This window comes from Schistocerca gregaria, chromosome 7 (genome assembly GCF_023897955.1).
Source record: "Schistocerca gregaria isolate iqSchGreg1 chromosome 7, iqSchGreg1.2, whole genome shotgun sequence".
In the NCBI taxonomy this organism is placed as follows: domain Eukaryota; kingdom Metazoa; phylum Arthropoda; class Insecta; order Orthoptera; family Acrididae; genus Schistocerca; species Schistocerca gregaria.
The window spans coordinates 343,806,871-343,829,147 of NC_064926.1; the positions used below are offsets into that span (position 1 = coordinate 343,806,871).

General features: G+C 42.7%; 1 protein-coding gene across 1 annotated transcript in view; it reads left to right on the top strand.

The window, feature by feature from the left end:
* Positions 1-22,277, top strand: part of LOC126282120 (cytochrome P450 4C1-like) — an 89,404-nt gene that overhangs the window by 57,582 nt on the left and 9,545 nt on the right. The window contains exons 9-11 of the mRNA XM_049981589.1: positions 4,914-4,982; positions 5,068-5,239; positions 13,596-13,775. Of these exons, the coding sequence (XP_049837546.1) occupies positions 4,914-4,982; positions 5,068-5,239; positions 13,596-13,775 (421 nt within the window). The remainder of the gene's footprint in view (positions 1-4,913; positions 4,983-5,067; positions 5,240-13,595; positions 13,776-22,277) is intronic.

Genomic DNA, 22,277 nt, shown 5'->3' on the forward strand with positions numbered 1-22,277 from the left:
GAGGTGTTTAACCAGTGGGCTCTCATCGTTATAGTTGAGTTTCTGTGTCTAATCTCCAGGTTATTCATATTAGCCAATCCAAGAAGTTAATATGTTGCATAAATATTTGGTTTTTGTCCCATCCTTTCAAATCTTCCCAAAACTGCAGGTCCTCCCCGGGTCCCCGCTACATTTTACAGACATCTGTAGTAGCATCTAGTGGTTTCAGGAGGAAACACAGCTTTCTACATTTTTTGCACAACGTTCCTTCTTATTCCACTTCTGGATTGTAAAAATGATTGCTGCTGGGTACCTTGCACCACAGGAAGATTTATCTATGTTTGCCTGTAGCGCATCAGCCAGCCAATTGTAGCACTAGGTATGGCTGTCAGGTGGCCTGTGTGCCACTGACGTGTGTGTCTCCCGGCGCTACCTTTCGCCAACCGCTCCAAGGGTGGTGGTCTACTTGACTCCAAGGTGCTGTCACCTTGTCTTTCTCTGCATTCATCGTCCTCTTTTTTATATAATTTATGAAAATTTCAGTAAAGTTGTAAATTAAGAGTAAACTCTGCCGATGACAGTCACACTAATGTTATACAGGGTGGTCCATTGATAGAAACGGGGCCAAATATCTCACGAAATAAGCATCAAACCAAAAAAAAAAAAATATATATCAAAGGACAAAACTCGTCTAGATTGAAGGGGGAACCAGATGGTACTTTGGTTGGCCAGTTAGATGGCGAAAAAAGTGGTACAACTAAAACATTCATATTTCTTTACGTACTACACGAATATGTAATAAAAATGGGGGTTCCTATTTTTAAAAAACGCAGTTGATACCCGTTTGACCTATGGCAGCGCCATCTAGCATGGCAACCATAGCGCGATCTGGTTTCCCCTTCCAGCTAGACGAGTTTCATTCTATGTAGTTTTTTCGTTTGACGCTTATTTCGTGAAATATCTGACCCGGTCAAAATCAATGGGCCACGTGTATATCACGTTCCTCGGTGTTGTTTAATATTCCGATTTAATGGCTTTACAATATAATTTTAGATATGTTACGGGACTGTTAAAGAAAAACGGTAACATAACAGTATTTTCTCTGAAGCTCACCCTGAGTGTTGATACTCAGAGTTTTACTAATAGATTTTGAGTGATGCGTACCTCTCTTACGGTGACCTTCTCCAGAGTTTTTTTCTTGTACAAGACTCTCTGCCCTCAGCAGTGCGAAATCTCCCATTCTTGTTTGACTGTTCCACTTAAACCTTGAGAGCAAAATAAGAGTTTCAGAGATGCAAGTATTACTGACAGATAAGTTTCACTAATTAATTTACACGTTTTATATCACAGGACTACACACATAATTCAGAACGAATAAAATAAGTAACTCCAAAATCAGTGTCAAAAGCATGATTTTGTAATTCTATATTACAGTACTAATTACATGTAGCAATTCCAATGCTACATTTAAGCAACTGTGCAGGTTCATGGTCGAATCTAAATACACTCCTGGAAATTGAAATAAGAACACCGTGAATTCATTGTCCCAGGAAGGGGAAACTTTATTGACACATTCCTGAGGTCAGATACATCACATGATCACACTGACAGAACCACAGGCACATAGACACAGGCAACAGAGCATGCACAATGTCGGCACTAGTACAGTGTATATCCACCTTTCGCAGCAATGCACACTGCTATTCTCCCATGGCGACGATCGTAGAGATGCTGGATGTAGTCCTGTGGAACGGCTTGCCATGCCATTTCCACCTGGCGCCTCAGTTGGACCAGCGTTCGTGCTGGTCGTGCAGACCGCGTGAGACGACGCTTCATCCAGTCCCAAACATGCTCAATGGGGGACAGATCCGGAGATCTTGCTGGCCAGGGTAGTTGACTTACACCTTCTAGAGCACGTTGGGTGGCACGGGATACATGCGGACGTGCATTGTCCTGTTGGAACAACAAGCTCCCTTGCCGGTCTAGGAATGGTAGAACGATGGGTTCGATGACGGTTTGGATGCACCGTGCACTGTTCAGTGTCCCCTCGACGATCACCAGAGGTGTACGGCCAGTGTAGGAGATCGCTCCCCACACCATGATGCCGGGTGATGGCCCTGTGTGCCTCGGTCGTGTGCAGTCCTGATTGTGGTGCTCACCTGCACGGCGCCAAACACGCATACCACCATCATTGGCACCAAGGCAGAAGCGACTCTCATCGCTGAAGACGACACGTCTCCATTCGTCCCTCCATTCACGCCTGTCGCGACACCACTGGACGCGGGCTGCACGATGTTGGGGCGTGAGCGGAAGACGGCCTAACGGTGTGCGGGACCGTAGCCCAGCTTCATGGAGACGGTTGCGAATGGTCCTCGCCGATACCCCAGGAGCAACAGTGTCCCTAATTTGCTGGGAAGTGGCGGTGCGGTCCCCTACGGCACTGTGTAGGATCCTACGGTCTTGGCGTGCATCCGTGCGTCGCTGCGGTCCGGTCCCAGGTCGACGGGCACGTGCACCTTCCGCCGACCACTGGCGACAACATCGATGTACTGTGGATACGTCGCGCCTCACGTGTTGAGCAATTCGGCGGTACGTCCACCCGGCCTCCCGCATGCCCACTATACGCCCTCGCTCAAAGTCCGTCAACTGCACATACGGTTCACGTCCACGCTGTCGCGGCATGCTACCAGTGTTAAAGACTGCGATGGAGCTCCGTATGCCACGGCAAACTGGCTGACACTGACGGCGGCGGTGCACAAATGCTGCACAGCTAGAGCCATTCGACGGCCAACACCGCGGTTCCTGGTGTGTCCGCTGTGCCGTGCGTGTGATCATTGCTTGTACAGCCCTCTCGCAGTGTCCGGAGCAAGTATGGTGGGTCTGACACACCGGTGTCAATGTGTTCTTTTTTCCATTTCCAGGAGTGTATATCACAACCCAGTAAGTGTTCACGGCCTGGATCTGTCCACTGTAAGACAGAGGGTCTCCTCGTAAACTACACACTGTCATCATAGTTTTGGATCTGTTCACTCCCATTCTTACTTGAGCCAATCTCATCCATAATATTCTAGTGATTTCAAAGTCATCGGTTTTACAAGATGAAGTAGTCCTAGCTTTTGATGTGTCCTAGACCTTCTTCCATTAATCCCTTGTGTCATATTTCGTTACTATTTCGTAGGTCTTCCACGGTGCGGACCTCGGTTGAGGCGGTTAGGTGCAGTGGTGTGGGAAGATTGAGTAGGTTCTTTATCTTCTTGTATTCCATTTGAAGTTTTATCGTAACTTCAGAGGTTCCATGTGTGCCAAGTATTCACAAGATTTTCATCGTGGTAAAGTGCTGTAAAATATTTCTTTCACTGACAGCCAACACTTCCCCAAAAGTCTCGCAACGAACTACGGCTCGGCAGTAATCTTCTTCTCGGCTATGTGTAGGATTCTTTGTTCCCCCCACTTTCCACCACCACCCCACTTATTATTTAGACCGATTACGTAGAAGGAAATATTTGACAGAGGTTATTGATTCATAAATTTATGTATATTAGTACAATGTCGAGGGGCATGAAAGGGAAGCAGTGGTTGGGAAGGGAGTGAGACAGGATTGTAGCCTATCCCCGATGTAATTCAATTTGTATATTGAGCAAGCAGTAAAGGAAAGAAAAGGAAATATTCGGAGTAGGAATTAAAATCCATGGAGAACAAATAAAAACTTTGAAGTTCGCCGATGACACTGTAATTCTGTCAGAGGCAGCAAAGGACCTGGAAGAGCAGTTGAATGGAATGGACAATGTCTTGAAAGGAGGATATAAGATGAACATCAAAAAAAGAAAAACGAGGATAATTGAATGTAGTTGAGTTAACTCGGGTGATGCTAAGGGAATTATATAGGGAAATGAGACACTTAAAGTAGTAAATGAGTTTCGCTATATGGGGAGCAATATAACTAATGATGGTCGAAGTAGAGGGGATATAAAATGTAGACTGGAAATGGCAAGGAGCGTTTCTAAAGAAGAGAAATTTGTTAACATAGAGTATAGATTTAAGTGTCAGGAAGACATTTCTGAAAGTATTTGTATGGAGTGTAGCCATGTATGCAAGTGATACATGGACAATAAATAGTTTGGACAAGAAGAGAATAGAAGGTTTTAAAATGTGGTGCTACAGAAGGATGCTGAAGATTAGGTGGGTAGATCGCGTGATTAATGAGGACGTATTGAACAGAATTGGGGAGAAGAGAGATTTGTGGCACAACTTGACTAGAAGAAGGGATCGGTTGGTAGGACATGTTCTGAGGCATCAACGGATCACCAATTTAGTATTGGAGGGCAGCGTGGAGGGTAAAAATCTTAGTGGGAGACCAAGATATGAATATACTATGCAGATTCAGAAGGATGTAGGTTGCAGTAGCTATTGCGAGATGAAGAATCTTGCACAGGATAGAGTAGCATGGAGAGCTGCATCAAACCAGTCTCCGGACTAAAGACCACAACAATGGACTTTTCTGAATTTACGACCCGCATTCAGCGCTTGATAGTAGTAACTGCATTAGTCATTAATGTTTCGTAAATCCCCACATTCGACACCATCTGGCGCAATAGATTCTCTCTCCACAAATGACAGCACTATCAGGTAACAATACAACAGTCAGGGATATATTTCAACAGGACGTATAAAGGGTGATTTTGAAATAATATCCGAAGAGATTTTCGATACTAGGACCATTTCCGATGACGACGCGTATGCTAGATGGAAATATGAGTACCGTTTGATTTCATATGATCAAAGGAGTGCTACATTTTATGAGATTTCGAGGCATCTGAACACGCAAACTCAACGGAATCTACCGATATTTTCATCCTTACAAATGCAGTAGTAATTGAAGACTGATCAGCTGGATAGTTCTTGCTTTTCTATTTAAAACTTTACATTTGTTTCAGGGCCACGATACAACCACCGCAGGCATGACGTGGGTTCTTCTCTTATTGGGACATCATCCTGACATACAGGTTCGTTTGTCTTTTAAATAGTAGCATAACGTACCATCACCCCTGTTGACGATATTGAACGGCGAAAATCTTTCGTCCTCTATAGGAAAAAGTCTATGCCGAGCTACGAGACCTATTTCAAGATGATCCTAAGCGGCAACCAACGATGCAGGACTTACATAATATGAAGTACCTTGAGATGGTCATAAAAGAATCACTGAGGCTTTATCCCAGCGTTCCTTTCATCGCTCGGAAGGCTACGCAAGACGTAGAAATAGGTGCGTAATCTACATAAGGTTTATATATATATATATATATATATATATATATATATATATATATATATATATATATATATATATATATATATATATTACAGTATACATCATTGTGAAGTGCAAATATCTACTCATAAGAATACCTAAACGCTAATGTAATCGTGTACATCTGTGTTTCTATTTATCAAATGAAACCCTTTTCTAGCGTTTCTCCGCGTATTTCAGTTTCGGTAATTTCGTAAACTGCAAAAGGAAAGCCGGCCGGGGTGGCCGAGCGGTTCTAGGCGCTACAGTCGGGAACCACGCGACCGCTACGGTCGCAGGTTCGAATCCTCGGGAATGGATGTATGAGATGTCCTTAGGTTAGTTAGGTTTAAGTAGTTCTAAGTTCTAGGGGACTGATGACATCAGAAGGTAAGTCCCATAGTGCTCAGAGCCATTTGAACTATTTTTGCAGAAGGAAGAATGCACTTCGTACGTTATGACTTCATTGTAGTCTCTTTTATTTACAGTCTTATGCTGCCATCATCTGATCTCATGTTACTTGTTATAAAATTACCGTGTTACATTACATGAAGTCAAATCATCCACCACATTATAGCATGTGTACCTTACATTCGCCAGACTGTTAACTCACGACCTCATTCAGCCAAGATACAGACTCACAAGTTGAAGGACAGTGTCATGGTTGCCACGCTGTTAATTAACAAGTACTCGTATATACTTTATTACCTTCAGCACGATTGTCCAATTTCAGCCTTACGGGGCAGTCTTAAGTGCTATATGTACCAAGCACGTATAACAACTGCAGTTTCAGGAAACATGAATTGCTGTAACCTTCACAATACGTGCCGTGATAAATAACAGTCGCTGTGTAAGATGTTCGTCAAAACTGGTGGAAGTTCATAAGTATCCAAGATTCTTCCGGAAAGGCTGATACCTGACTCGAATAACGACCAAAAATCACTACGGTTCAACAATAACTTGATCATCGTAACGCTAATCTGCAGTACTTCCTATATAATTGTTATTTTCTGAATTATGTCAAGTATGATAGTCAAGATAGAACCCAAGAAGATAAGTAAGTAGTCATATCTCATAATGCCTTATAGGGGAGCTTCAGATCCCAAAGCAGTTCAAGAAAATGTCTCTCACCGTGAGATACTACTATCACTTCCGTGTGTGCACATTAAAACGGACGTGCTGTGATCTGAAAGTTGAATCTGTGATCAAGTAAGATTTTATCGAGATTTTACGTAAGCAGAGTGTCTCGTCAGTAATAGATGGTGTCATAGTTATATTTTAAGTGATTCAAATTAATTAAAATGTTTTGATGTGCGGGTACCGAAATGTGCGAAACGAGGGCTTTTCTAAAATCTCAGTCCACGATTACTTCAATAAAATATTTCTGAAGCGCACCCATTTTCAGCAGTACCGCGTTCTCATATCATACTGGTTAGGATAAGTTCAAAAATATTCAAATGTATGTGAAATCTTATGGGACTTAAGTGCTATGATCATCAGTCCATAAGCTTACACACTACTTAACCTAAATTATCCTATGGACAAACACACACACACACATGCCCGTGGGAGGACTCGAACCTCCACCGGGACCAGTTTAAGGTAAGTCAGGGAGGCACAACCCCCTACCCCCTAAAAGTATCTCACTGCTAGCGTTAACTGACAGTAACCACTGTCTTTTTCTCAGAAAGCTCGGGTAATTTTCTAAAAAGAAAACAAATTGGGAAGATTAAGAAGAATGCTCAAAACTGATTGCATAAATTATGTACTATGATTACTACAAAAGGAAAAGAAAATTTTAAGTCCTTACAATAAGGTGACAAATGTCATGGGGTACCTCAGAATATCTTGTCCCAGCAGAAATATTGAGCCATGTTGCCTTTATAGCCATCCATAATTGCCAAACTATCGCCTGTGCGGGATTTTGTGCACGAAATAACCTCTCGATTACCACCCACAAATGTTTGATAGGATACGTGGCGGGCGATTTGGGTAGCCAAACTATTCACCGGAATTTTCCAGAATGTTCTTCAAACCAGTCGCGAACTGTTGTGGCCCGGTAACATCATGCACTGTCATCGACAAAAATTCTATCGTTGTCTGAAAACATGAAGTCAATAAAAGGCTGCAAATGATCCACAACTAGTCAAGAATAGCCTTTTCAAGACAGCGTTCGGTTCAGTTGAACCAGAGGACCCAGTCATACCATGTCAACACACTATTATGAAGCCAACACCATATCGCGTGGTGCCTTGTTGACAATTGGGGTCCGCGTCTCCGTGGGATCGAATCCGACTGTCAGCTCTTACCAAATGAGATCGGGAGTCAGGCGACCAGGCTACGGTTCCCCAGCCGTCTAGACTCCAACCGATTCCGTCACGAGCCCAGGAGAGGCGCTGAAGGCGCTCTCGTGCTCGCGTCGGTCGTCTGCCTCCATAGCCCCTTAACGCCTGACCTGACCTAACCTGACCTAACCTAACCTAACCTAACCTGACCTAACCTAACCTAACCTAACCTAACCTGTTTGCACTGACAAGTCTACGCAACCTCTGCTGCTGTCGGTCGTTAAGCGAAATCCGTCGACCATTGCCCTGTCCACGGTGAGAGGTGATGCCTCAAACTTGGCAGTTTTGCTCCAACTGCCCTTTCGCGTTCAATGTCTGTTAACACCCGTAGTGTGGGCACAATCATATCGGAAAACTTTCCACTTCTATCACCTTAGTACAAATGACAGCTCCATCAATGCATTGCCCTTTTATACCTTGTCTACTCGATACAACCGCCATCTATGCGTGTTAATGTCGCTATCCCATGACTTCTGCTACACCTGAACAAATTTTCAAAGTGTTAAAATTTAGAATGGAGGAACAAAGAGATTTTAGTCGAGAGCAATGGATCTGATATGGTCATATGCTTCATATTAACTTAGAATGTTGAGAGCGATGGACTCATGAGATTAATCATAACCTTGGGATCAATTAAACCACTCAATGGTGGCGAGTTTCCGTTTACTACTTTCTTGACTGAGCAACCGAACAGATTCGAGTGTATTAGTATCGCAGCTACGTTTGTGTGGCCCCCTACTCTGTGGATACAACGGAGCATGACCATAGAAGCAAGCCCTCATAACTATGGGCGAAGTGAGTTCACCTGCATGGAAAATGTTCTGTAACCTCGTAAAACTGTGAGATATTAGAAATACAAGGTGTTTCCGGTGCGAAAAATTTTGTTGTGTCAGAAGTTGCATGTGAACTAGTACAAGCCTGGCGTCTTTGTTCGCAGCAAGTACTGTGGCGCAAAGTAAAGGTTGTGCATCGAATAACCAATTGAGATACTGCTGTTAGATGTCATTGCTGCTGTTGGCTTTGTAGTCTTTATATCAGTGACAGACTGATCCCAAAACGGTTTTTATCTCTGACTCGCGTCGAATGTCCAACACCTACTTCTACATCTAGATACATATCCCACGAGGCACCTTGCAGCATATGGCTGAATGTACTTCTAGAACTACTGTCATCGACACGTCCTGTTCCATTTGCTAATGGTGCATGGGAAAACCTGTCGGTGCACTTCGTACAACCTCTAATTTCTTTGATCCTATCGTTGTGGTCACCGTGCACAATTTCTGTTAATATGAAAGCTATGCTGGCCTTCAAAAAATATTGATCATGAAATTTGTATTAACTTACGTGGGACGACTTCAACGGCATCAGCATGTAAGGTAACGACGCACTACCATTATCTTCCCGTGAAAGCAATGTGGTAGTCTTAGTATTACCATTTTTCGGATGTTGCATAGTGGTTATTATATTTTATCACTAATAATTATTTCCACTAAACCTCTTATGTATGTGACACAACTGGACTATGTGCTTCAATAGACAATAATTCATCATCAGGTTGTTGACACTCAGTTTGTGGTGTTGAGGAAATAAAATAAACGTTGGGTTGTGAGCACACGTATTTATTCATATAGTCCCACCGCATCTTTAGAAATATAAAAACGAATCGCCATGCACAGTGGTACCTCAAGCATAGCAGCTCACAGCAATGTCTGGACAACAGAGGAAGCACTCTTGGTACACGTAGCTGAGTAAGAAGACAGGGAGTGCTGCACAACTGCCAAGTCAACGACTTTGAGCATGATTCAGCTGGCCCTCCCTATGGGTTTTATGCAACCTTCAGTGCTATCGAAAACCTCACGTGAAATTTTCATAATGTCTCTCTCACTAGAAACGAACTGTTAAGCCACGATTTTCGAGTTATTCCATAAAAAATTGGTTGAAGGTAACTTTTGTACGTTTTTCTTGAATAATTCGAAAACTACAGCCTGTAGCGAAAACGTGTCCCAGGACAATATTTAAATAAATTAAATGTCCTACAAAAAAGTTCTTTTAATTTTTGTTGTGGGACTAATAGTTTTCATGTAGCAAGCGAGGCAATATGAAAATTTTTGGGTGTTGCAGGAAAGGACAGCTTAATCACGCCGTGTAAGATGAGAAGCAAGATACGGATATGCTTCTGAAAATTTTCTTTCATGAGCGCTACAAACTGAATGTGAACAACAGGATGATGAGAGCGTTGTCTCTTAATACGCATACCTAAACTAAGTCTGATCCTTCTACCATAGGTCCATTATTAACATACTAGCATCCCGCCCTGTATGTATAACAGTATCTACAGCCAGGCGGCTTCTGTGTTGTAGCGTTAATAAATCATATTTATAAACATTTGTCGTGAATCAGTCTGTCTACTAACGAAACTCGTAATACAAATCCCACCACTAATTCCTGGCATTAGCCTTCATGCAGAAAACGGTGGCAGGGGCTTTAATTTTTATATATAGATACATATATGTTAACCTGACCTATACTCTCCTAAGCAAGTGTTGCATGGGTACCTGACCCACCAAAGTTCCATAGCTCCCTACAAATATTTGAACGTTATGCAATTCGCCTCGTTTCCCGCATTCTTTTATCTTCCACTACCCCACTCCCCGTTGATCCTGTATCATCTTATCAAATTGACACCTCTCCTCACCTACCTCGAATACCACCGCATATCCTACACTATTTGCAAATTACTCGTAGATTCCAGTAACCCATTGTATCATCTCTAATGTCCGCCCCGATAGCTGAGTGGTCGCCGGCACGGAAACTCAGCGTGTTTGGTCAGAGGGTTAGCTGCCCTCTGTAATAAAAAAAACTGAGTTAATCGATCAACAATGAACTGAAACGGGTGTCTTGCGACGTCCGCACCGAGCAGATGTAACGAACAAACACGAACAAAATGAGATTAAAAAAAAAAGTGGTCAGGGTGACGGATTGCCGTCCAGCGGGCCCAGGTTCGATTCCCGGCTAGGTCGAGGATTTTCTCCGCTCAGGGACTGGGTGTTGTGTTGTCTTCAACATCATTTCATCACTATACGGCGCGCAGGTCGCCCAATGTGGCGTCGAATGTAATAAGACCTGCACCAAGGCGGCCGGACCTGCCCCGTAAGGGGCCTCCCGGCAAATGACGTCCAACACTCATTTACATAATCTCTCATCGCTATTCCTGGTGTGCTGCCTCTTCTTTAGAAACACATCCGCCTGTCCCGACCGTACACATACTCAATACTGTATCCCAAACCAACTACCTCTCCCAAACAATGAGATTCGAACTTATCCTTCGTCAGCTATCCTTGTCCATATCAGGGCTCCCTCCTATTTTCCCTCTCAATCTCTCCCTATGTCTTTTTTCCTGATACTACTGATGTACCCGTACACCAAACTCCTCCTTGCCGACTATCTCCCATTATCCGCTCCAACATCTACCCCCGTCTCCATATTTTCCTGCCTAATGGAGCCATATTATTTTTCTCCTAACATCCTTCAACATTGCTGAACACATTCTCTCCTCCCCAGATCCCTTTCTCCAAGGCTTTCAGTGAAACATTCTTTGAGCCTGTCACTTTTCCTACGATGTGTTTTTCAATGCATATACTAGGGGCGTTCAGAAAGTAATGCAACACATTCTTTTCTTCAGCCAGTTTCGCTTGAAAAATGAGGAATTAGCTGTGGAGCATCATGGAATATTGCCGCTTCAGTCCCTATATTCTCATGAATTTCCGATAGGTGGCGACTCGACACAAGGCTTAAAAATGACGTCTGCAGCGAAGGTGTGTATTAGGCAGACAGTTGTCATTGAGTTTCCTTTCGCGACAAACTGTTCCATTGTGGACATTCATAGGTGCTTATAGAATGTTTACGGAGACCTGGCAGTGAACAAAAGCACGTTGACTCGTTGGGCAGGGCGTCTGTCATCATAGCAACAAAGTCGCGAAAACTTCACCGATCTCCCGCGTTGGCATGTACGGACACTACCATTCGACGTGGTCGACGGATCACAATGAAACACCTCGCTGCTCAGCTGGAGTCTATGTTGGTATTGCTGGCACACTCGTCTATCAGTTGGAATACTCAAAGGTGTGTGCCCGTTGGATTCCTCACTGCCTAACACAAGGTCGTGAAGGGCAACGAAGGACCCTCCGCGCGGGAATGTTTGCGCGTTAAGAGGCTGATCATGACAATTTTTGGTTGAACATTGTCACAGACGACGAAACATGGGCTTATCACTTCGAGCAGGACACAAAACGGCAATCAATGGAATCGCACCATACCACCTCTCCTTCGAAGAAAAAGTTCAAAGTCGCGATCTCAGTCGATAAAGGGCGACTGTCTTCTGGGACTCTGAAGTGGATATTTTGATCTATATCCTCCCTTATGGTGCAACGAACAACTTTGTAGTGTATTGTACTACCCTCAGAAAACTGAACAAATGACTACAGCGTGTTGGTAGCCACAAGCGAACTTCTCTACGACAACGCCAGACCTCACAAGACTACGCACCCAAAAGGAGCTGAGAAACTTCATTGGACGGCTCTTCGTCATCCTCCCTACAGCCTCGATCTCACATCTTCCGACTGTCGTGTATTTGGCTCCACGACAAATGCTCTACAGGGGAAGCAGCACGTGGATGATGGGCAAGTTATGGATGCAGCAAGACGTTGGCTCCGACGGAGACTAGTATAGTGGCAAAATCATGATATGCAGGCCTTCATAATAAGGTGGTGCACAGCCGTCGAATTAAACGGAGATTACGATAACAACTAGGGTTTTGTAGGCCAAAGACTGAGGAATAATGTGTTGCGTTGGAATCGAGTAAGCAGAACTTGCTTTTAGGAAAAAATGGTTTTGATTACTTACTGAGCATTTTTGTTTTTATCTTTTAGTCCTTGATTTTGATTAAAAACCCATAATTCATCCATTTTAAATTTTTTAGTATCATATGGGGATGAAGTGACAATAAAGAAATAAATAGTCATCTTAGGGTTGAAACTGCCTTTAGTAAACCACAAATGTATTTTTTCACCCAAACATGTTTCACTGCACTTGCAGCATATTAGTGGACTTTTATTTTTCATCTGTTAAAGATAAAGAATGTTCTTTACTGTTTGTAGATTCAGAACGACAGCCAGGAACACCTTGAACAGTTCTACTGTCAGCCATCTTGTTCTTACGACTTCAACTGTTCCACTGACCGTTACGTTTGTTTTTACGGCTGGTAAACAGTGAAACAGTGACAGTGACAGTGGCAACTCAGTATATAATGTTTGACAGTGATAATGATAAGGAAAAGGAAACGTAAGTGAGGCTCTATGTAAATATACACGCACAGAATTAATTAATTTCAGGCATAGAAATAACAATTTTCAAATCGTAGTTTTGGCTTAAACAATATATCTACTTTAAGGCGTAAGTGGTTGCAGATGACAAACTGTGGAACAAAACAGTCACTGTAGAGACAGAACGCATCATAAAAATCATATCATGTGGTAAAAAAGTATGATCATAATTTATGTGTTTTTTTCAAATATCTGTAATTACCATTTAAAAATTAATAGTTACATGTGTACAAACAGTAAAGAACATTCCTTATCTTTAACAGGTGAAAAATAAAAGCCGACTGAAGATGCTCCAACTTCAGTAAAACATGTTTTGTTAAAAAACGAAATTGTGTTTTGCTAAAGGTGGACCCTATTGAAAAACATACGCAAAGAAATAAATGTCTGAGAAGTATCCCTTAGCTAATAATTTTGTGAATAAGACGAGACTGTTTCATTGGCGTCTGATAATTCTCTTTTTCTGACATGTTACAGCAGCAAATGTAAGTAAGGCGGGCAGTCCTTAATCCAAGAAAGATAAATATTGCACAAAACGCAGATTTTTCCCATTAACTCCTAAATTAGTTATTCTATGAATTAGTTTCAAGAGCATCACGCATGTTGCAGGAGGATATAATATTCCCGAGGGAACGATGCTGACGATGAACATCATCCACACACATCGTGACCCCGACCACTGGCCGGACCCGGAACGCTTCGACCCAGACAGGTTCCTGCCGGAGAACATACAGAAGCGCCACCCATTCGCCTTCGTACCGTTCAGCGGAGGACCACGCAACTGCGTTGGTGAGTTGCCTTGTCTCAGCTCTCATTGCTGGCACATTCTTTATTTTTCCGTATGAACGGTAGACATATCAGAGGACAGAACTACCTCTAGCTTTCGCAAGCCATTTTGTGGTGACAGATAATGAGTACTGCCGATATGACCATCAATTTCTGTGTCGTTCGCAAATGGTGCGTGGGAAAGAAGACTGATAATTAGTATGAGCTCTATATTCTCATACATTCAAGATCATGACCTACCACTCATGATCTTATCGCTAGTTATATGTGGGAGGAAACAATATATTGCTCGACTCTTCTAGTGGCGTACGCTGTTGTAATTGTAACCCTAAACTCCTCACTGGGCACAGTGCATCTTTAACAGACTCTATCAATGTAATTGGATGAATATTCACATAACACTGTCGCACTTCCTAAACGTACCAGTGTTGAAACGCGCCGCTCTTCTTTAGATAGTTTCCATCTTATTAACTCCCCGCCTCCCCCTAGTAAGTGTCCTAGACTGACGACAACATTCAATGATCAGTTGAACGAATTTTTGTAAGTCCCGTCTTTCTACTTACTGGATCCAGAGTCCAGACCCACAGTTGACCCGCCATTCCATTAGATCGATACAATCCATTGGATCGACACATTTCATATCGGTCTTTTTTCGTTTTTGTTACTACAGTCGTCATAATTGAGATAGCTGTAAACAAGAACTGCAAATCTAAATTTTCATGGTAGATACACACTCCCTGAAAGCCCATTTAAACATCCACAACAGTTTCAAAGATATTCCACATTTCGTACTATCTCTCTTATTCAATCTAAATTTAGTAAATCTCTAAGTTTGTGTCTGTGTTTCTAGTTGTGTAACGTTTGTGTGAAATGCCTTAATAACGATAGTAACATAATTTTAGTAACTTCTCTGGAATGATTTATACGTAACAGTCTAAAATCTAATATGACACTAGCACTCTCTGAACGCAACGTCTAACGTTTATTAAATGCGATGTTCTAAACGTAATTTGGGATGTGACAGCGTCAGTGAGTCATAACTTGATAAATATTGTTTTGTCACACGAAAACTAAATAATGATTCCTACTGTGCTGCTGCAATACATGGAATTTGTGTACTGCATTTGAGACTGCACCGGTGTCTGTTTACCTATTCTGCGTAACTTCATTACCTTGGCCCGGAAACGCTAATATGCAATCTGTTCCATGACTTCCGTTATTAGATGTTTGAACATGAGAAGTAGCTAGTGTATCTGTGACAGACGCTACTCGACAGTGATGTGGCAGGGAATGTCAGGGAGTCGACTTGCTGGTGGTTTCACTGGACAAATTTCAATTCATCATTTATTAATTAATGACCAACATTACGCATAATTATGAATCGACTTCATCCTGGTTGATCACAACACTTTGACGCTGTGTGCATTTCATCACGTTTGTCCATAAGATAATAAATGATAGCAACACAACTTCAAGTCGAAATATACTTAACGACATTTAACCATAGGAATATGAATGTATGACCTCATAAGTAACAGCAACCTAATTGTGGCTGTGATGTCCCGTGCTCATTATGCAGAAAATATAACAAAACTCACATACGTGTAGTATTTTTTTTTTTTTTTTTTTTTTTTTTGGTCATCAGTCTACTGACTGGTTTGATGCGGCCCGCCACGAATTCCTTTCCTGTGCTAACCTCTTCATCTCAGAGTAGCACTTGCAATCTACGTCCTCAATTATTTGCTTGACGTATTCCAATCTGTGTCTTCCTCTACAGCTTTTGCCCTCTACAGCTCCCTCTCGTACCATGGAAGTCATTCTCTCATGTCTTAGCAGATGTCCTATCATCCTGTCCCTTCTCCTTATCAGTGTTTTCCACATATTCCTTTCCTCTCCGATCTGCGTAGAACCTCGTCATTCCTTACCTTATCAGTCCAACTAATTTTCAACATTCGTCTATAGCACCACATCTCAAATGCTTCGGTTCTCTTTTGTTCCGGTTTTCCCACAGTCCATGTTTCACTACCATACAATGCTGTACTCCAGACGTACATCCTCAGAAAGTTCTTTCTCAAATTAAGGCCGGTTGATATTAGTAGACTTCTCTTGGCCAGAAATGCCTTTTTTGCCATAGCGAGTCTGCATTTGACGTCCTCCTTGCTCCGTCCGTCATTGGTTATTTTACTGCCTAGGTAGCAGAATTCCTTAACTTCATCTACTTCGTGACCATCAATCCTGATGTTAAGTTTCTCGCTGTTCTCATTTCTACTACTTCTCATCACCTTCGTCTTTCTCAGATTTACTCTCAAACCATACTGTGTACTCATTAGACTATTCATTCCGTTTAGCAGATCATTTAATTCTTCTTCACTTTCACTCAGGATAGCAATATCATCAGCGAAACGTATCATTGATATCCTTTCACCTTGTATTTTAATTCCACTCCTGACCCTTTCTTTTATTTTCATGATTTCTTCCTCGATGTACAGATTGAAGAGTAGGGGCGAAAGGCTACAGCCTTGTCTTACACCCTTCTTAATACGAGCACTTCGTTCTTGATTGTGCACTCTTATTATTCCCTCTTGGTTGTTGTACATATTGTATATGACCCGTCTCTCCCTATAGCTTACCCCTACTTTTTTCAGAATCTTGAACAGCTTGCACCATTTTATATTGTCGAACGCTTTTTCCAGTTCGACAAATCCTATGAACGTGTCTTGATTTTTCTTTAGCCTTGCTTCCATTTTTAGCCGTAACGTCAGAATTGCCTCTCTCGTGCCTTTACTTTTCCTAAAGCCAAACTGGTCGTCACCTAGCGCATTCTCAATTTTCTTTTCGATTCTTCTGTATATTATTCTTGTAAGCAGCTTCGATGCATGAGCTGTTAAGCTGATTGTGCGATAATTCTCGCACTTGTCACCTCTTGCCGTCTTCGGAATTGTGTGGATGATGCTTTTTCGAAAGTCAGATGGTATGTCGCCAGACTCATATATTCTACACACCAACGTGAACAGTCGTCTTTTTGCCACTTCCCCTAATGATTTTAGAAATCCTGATGGAATGTTATCTATCCCTTCTGCCTTATTTGACCGTAAGTCCTCCAGAGCTTTTTTAAATTCCGATTCTAATACTGGATCCCATTTCTCTTCTAAATCGACTCCTGTTTCTTCTTCTATCACATCAGACAAATCTTCACCCTCATAGAGGCTTTCAATGTATTCTTTCCACCTATCTGCTCTCTCCTCTGCATTTAACAGTGGAATTCCCGTTGCACTCTTAATGTTACCACCGTTGCTTTTAATGTCACCAAAGCTTGTTTTGACTTTCCTGTATGCTGAGTCTGTCCTTCCGACAATCATATCTTTTTCGATGTCTTCACATATTTCCTGCAGCCATTTCGTCTTAGCTTCGATGCACTTCCTATTTATTTCATTCCTCAGCGACTTGTATTTCTGTATTCCTGATTTTCCCGGAACATGTTTGTACTTCTTCCTTTCATCAATCAACTGAAGTATTTCTTCTGTTACCCATGGTTTCTTCGGAGCTACCTTCTTTGTACCTATGTTTTCCTTCCCAACTTCTGTGATAGCCCTTTTTAGAGACGTCCATCCCTCTTCAACTGTGTTGCCTACTGCGCTATTCCTTATTGCTGTATCTATAGCGCTAGAGAACTTCAAACGTAACTCGTCATTCCTTAGAACTTCCGTATCCCACTTCTTAGGGTATTGATTCTTCCTGACTAATGTCTTGAACTTCAGCCTACTTTTCATCACTACTGTATTGTGATCTGAGTCTATATCTGCTCCTGGGTACGCCTTACAATCCAGTATCTGATTTCGGAATCTCTGTCTGACCATGAAATCTTCCCGTATCTCCCGGCCTTTTCCAAGTATACGTCCTCCTCTTGTGGTTCTTGAACAGGGTATCCGCTATTACTAGCTGAAACTAGTTACAGAACTCAATTAGTCTTTCTCCTCTTTCATTCCTAGTCCCAAGTCCTGCAACCTTTTCTTCTACTCCTTCCCGTACAACTGAATTCCAGTCGCCCATGACTATTAGATTTTCGTCCACCTTTACATACTGCACTACCCTTTCAATATCCTCATACACTTTCTCTATCTGTTCATCTTCAGCTTGCGACGTCGGCATGTATACCTGAACTATCGTTGTCGGTGTTGACCTGCTGTCGATTCTGATTAGAACAACCCGGTCACGGAACTGTTCATAGTAACAGACCCTCTGCCCTACCTTTCTATTCATAACGAATCCTACACCTGTTATACCATTTTCTGCTGCTTTGATATTACCCGATACTCATCTGACCAGAAATCCTTGTCTTCCTTCCACTTCACTTCACTGACCCCTACTATATCTAGATTGAGCCTTTGCATTTCTCTTTTCAGATTTTCTAGTTTCGCTACCACGTTCAAGCTTCTGACATTCCACGCCCCAACTCGTAGAACATTATCCTTTCGTTGATTATTCAATCTTTTTCTCATGGTAACCTCCTTCTTGGCAGTCCCCTGCCGGAGATCCGAATGTGGGACTATTCCGGAATCTTTTGCCAATGGAGAGATCATCATGACACTTCTTCAACTACAGGCCACATGTCCTGTGGATACATGTTACGTATCTTTAATGTAGTGGTTTCCATTGCCTTCTGCATCCTCATGTCGTTGATCATTGCTGATTCTTCCGCGTTTAGGGGCAATTTCCAACCCGTAGGACAAGAGTGTGCCCTGAACCTCTACCCGCTTCTCCACCCTCTTTGACAAGGCCGTTGGCAGAATGAGGCTGACTTCTTATGCCGGAAGTCTTCGGCCGCCAATGCTGATTATTTATCAAAATTTAGGCAGTGGCGCGGATCGAACCAAGGACCGAAGACGTTTTGATTATGAATCAAACACGCTACCCCTAGACCACGGGTACAATTATTCGTCAAAGGTGATGAGAAAACTGAATGCTAAAGTTCAATATGAAACCAAAGAGAGCAGTGATGACAAATTTTGAACTTACAGTAATGTACTTTTGCGACCAGTTATACTTTCTGCTCGTACATTGGCCACTCACCAATTTTTTTTTAAATGAATGTTGCTGACCGGAGTGGCCATGCTGTTCTAGGCACTACAGTCTGGAGCCGAGCGACCACTACGGTCGCAGGTTCGAATCCTGCCTCGGGCATGGATGTGTGTGATGTCCTTAGGTTAGTCAGGTTTAATTAGTTCTAAGTTCTAGGCGACTCAGAAGTTAAGTCGCCAAGTGTTCAGAGCCATTTGAACCATTTAAAAATAAATGTTCACGCAGAAACTTCGCAGAATAAAACATGCTTAATTTATTTACATCAGTTATATTACATTAATGCAAATGACGCTATAAACTTCACAGAATCAAGTGGTGACACATTTACGAGCAGACAAGAAATTTTTCAAAATTCATGTCGAACACAAAACTCAGCAAAAAAGGACATATTTGACATGTGCATCATTAACTTAACACACATCGAAGTCTTCACATTGGCTTGGCGCAGCTGATACATTAAGCCTAACAGAGTCGAGCGATAACAACCTGAGAGCAGTAGCTTCACGCATGTGCAACCATCTAACAGACAAACGATGCACTATCAGGGCGATAAATATTATGAGTTTTGGACTGGTGAGAAGTTTCAGAATTTGACGTCTGAATAAAACATGTAATAGCATGTAACACACATATTTACAGGCAAAACAGACAAAGGACAAGTAACTTAAATGCTATATTCATCCACTAGGAGCAAATGAGACCGAAGTTTCACACTTCCTAGTATTTGGTACATGGCACTGAATCAGTAACAGGCAGACAGCCTGCATTCAGTGCCGGTTATAGCAAGACGTCAATATGGGCGCTGTACTGAGGGTACACCACTGAGATATGGCAGATTAAAAGAAAGCCTGCGCTCAGCGGTCACTGTACAAGCCACAACTCAAATACACAGGTTGGCTGCTACCCAAGGCACTCTGTCTTGTGTAGCAGCCAGCAAATCGTATGTACCCTTCCTCATTCATCAGCAGATCGTGACTGCTGCACCACAGTCTAATGCATACCAAAAACGGTTTCCATCCTCCAGGTTACCAGAAATCCTGGAGACAGACGTTTACTGTGGATATTGTACCACAGACACAGTTCCGTCGACTGTTCAGAGATGTCACTAAACCCGCCCAAAGATGTAAACAACCATGCATGAGCAGCGCCTATTAGACGTAGGGGGCCCGACAGCCGATCAATTCCAGTCATTCCACCAACAAGGAGATACACAGCTCATGTTGTCTGTAGTTCATCCACGCCTAGACGGACAATACCGCGGTTCGATCGCGATCCTATTGTTACTTCTTGCCAGGAAGGGCTCTCAACATGGGAAGTGTCCAGGCGTCTCGGAGTGAACCAAAGCGATGTTGGTCGAACATGGAGGAGATACAGAGAGACCGGAACTGTCGATTACATGTCTCGCTCAGGCCGCCCGAAGGCTAATATTAAAGTGGATGACTGCTACCAACGGATTATGGACGGAGGAACCCTGACCGAAACACCGCCATGTTGAATAATGCTTTTCGTGCAGCCACAGGACGTCGTGTTACGACTCAAACTGTGCGCAATATGATGCATGATGCGAAACTTCACTCCCGACGTCCATGGCGAGGTTCAGCTTTGCAACCATGACACCATGCAGCGCGGTTCATGTGGGCCCAGCAACAATCCTAATCGACCGTTCAGGATTGGCATCACGTTCTCTTCACCGACGAGTGTCGCATATGCCTTCAACCAGACAATCGTCGCACACGTCTTCGGATGCAACCCGGTCAGGCTGAACGCCTTAGATACACTGTCCAGCGAGTGCCGGAAGGTGGGAGTTCCCTGCTCTTTAGGGGTGGCATTATGTACGCCGCTGGTGGTCATGGAAGGCGCCGTAAAGGCTGTACGATACGTGAATGCCATCCTCCGACTGATAGTGCAACCATATCGGCAGCAAATTGACGAGGCATTCGACTCATGGACAAAAATTCGCTCTCCCATCGTGCATATCTTGTGAATGACTTCCTTCAGCATAACGACATCGCTTGCTATAGTGGCCAGCATGTTCGACAGACATGAGCCCTATCGAACATGCCTGGGATACATTCAAAAAAGGGCTGTTTATGGACGACGTTACCCACCAACCATTCTGAGTAATCTACGGCTAATCGCCGTTGAGGAGTTGGACAAATCTGGAACTTGTGGATAGTATGCCTCGACGAATACAGGCATGCATCAGTGCAAGAGAACGTGCTACTGTGTATTAGAGGTGCCGGTGTGTACACCAATCTGGACCACCAGCTCTGCAGGTCTCGCTGTATGGTGGTGCAAAGTGCTATGTGTGGTTTTCATGAGCAATAAAAATGGCGGAAATGGTGTTTATGTTGATCTTTATTCCAGTTTTCTGTACAGGTCCCGGAACTCTCGGAACCGAGGTGATGAAAAACATTTTTGGTGTGTGTGTATATACGGTCACGACACTCTCTGGTGTGAAAGTTGTTACCGTTTCACAGCTAGATCGACAATAGCGCTTCCAGGCGGTGAAAAAGCAGTCACATCCGTTGTAAGAGACATGCATGTTTTAATTACTTTTCAATATAAGTAACGAAATAGTTGTTATATTTTTGCGTTCGATGTATTAGTAAATTACAAATAGGCATGAGATTCAGTGCCATAAGGTACAACTTGTTACTAAATAAATACTTTCGAATATGTGTACGATTGCGGCGTACTCCATTTACAGTCATTTTAATTGCACCTAAAAAAATTATGGTCTCTAATGATTCGCCCCACTTTCTGACGTACGAATATTTTTGTAAATGTAATTACCTTTGCTTCAAAAGCGAATGTCTTGAAGATTCATGCCGTTGCGGGTCAGTTGTAGTGACAATAATAAAATTGGTTCCTTCTCTGATGAGGAACTTTCATTTTTTTGACGTTTTATTATGATGTGTATGCGGTTTTCCCATCAGCTATAGGTGCGGTGGCATATTTGTACATTAAATTGTGTTGGTATTCCATTTCACAGAGGTTTTCAACGTTCCACGGTCACTGATTTTACTGGAAGTGTAGCAAATAAAACTTCGCATTTCTGGGAAGGTATATGTCTTCCAAAAAAAAAAAAGTGTCTTCCGGCGTTTATTAGCAGTTCTTTGTTATTAACTGAAAACGACACTTTTCATAAATATCCTCACGTTACAAGAAAAATGTAAATGAACTGTCCTGTAATGTACCCTCTCATACCCTCGCATGTCTTAGAAAACTAGACAATGACATACGTGGTGACTTTTTAAGTTACTGTCGATTTTTATGGCGTTTCATGCACTCCCTTCTGTGAAATCTGTGTTACAAATTAATAAAAATAATAGTAATTGTAATCGTCCGATATCATGCTCAGAGGTGTCACTTGCTGGCCACTTGGCGCGATGCATTCACAGTGGGTAGTAAAAAGACGGTAGA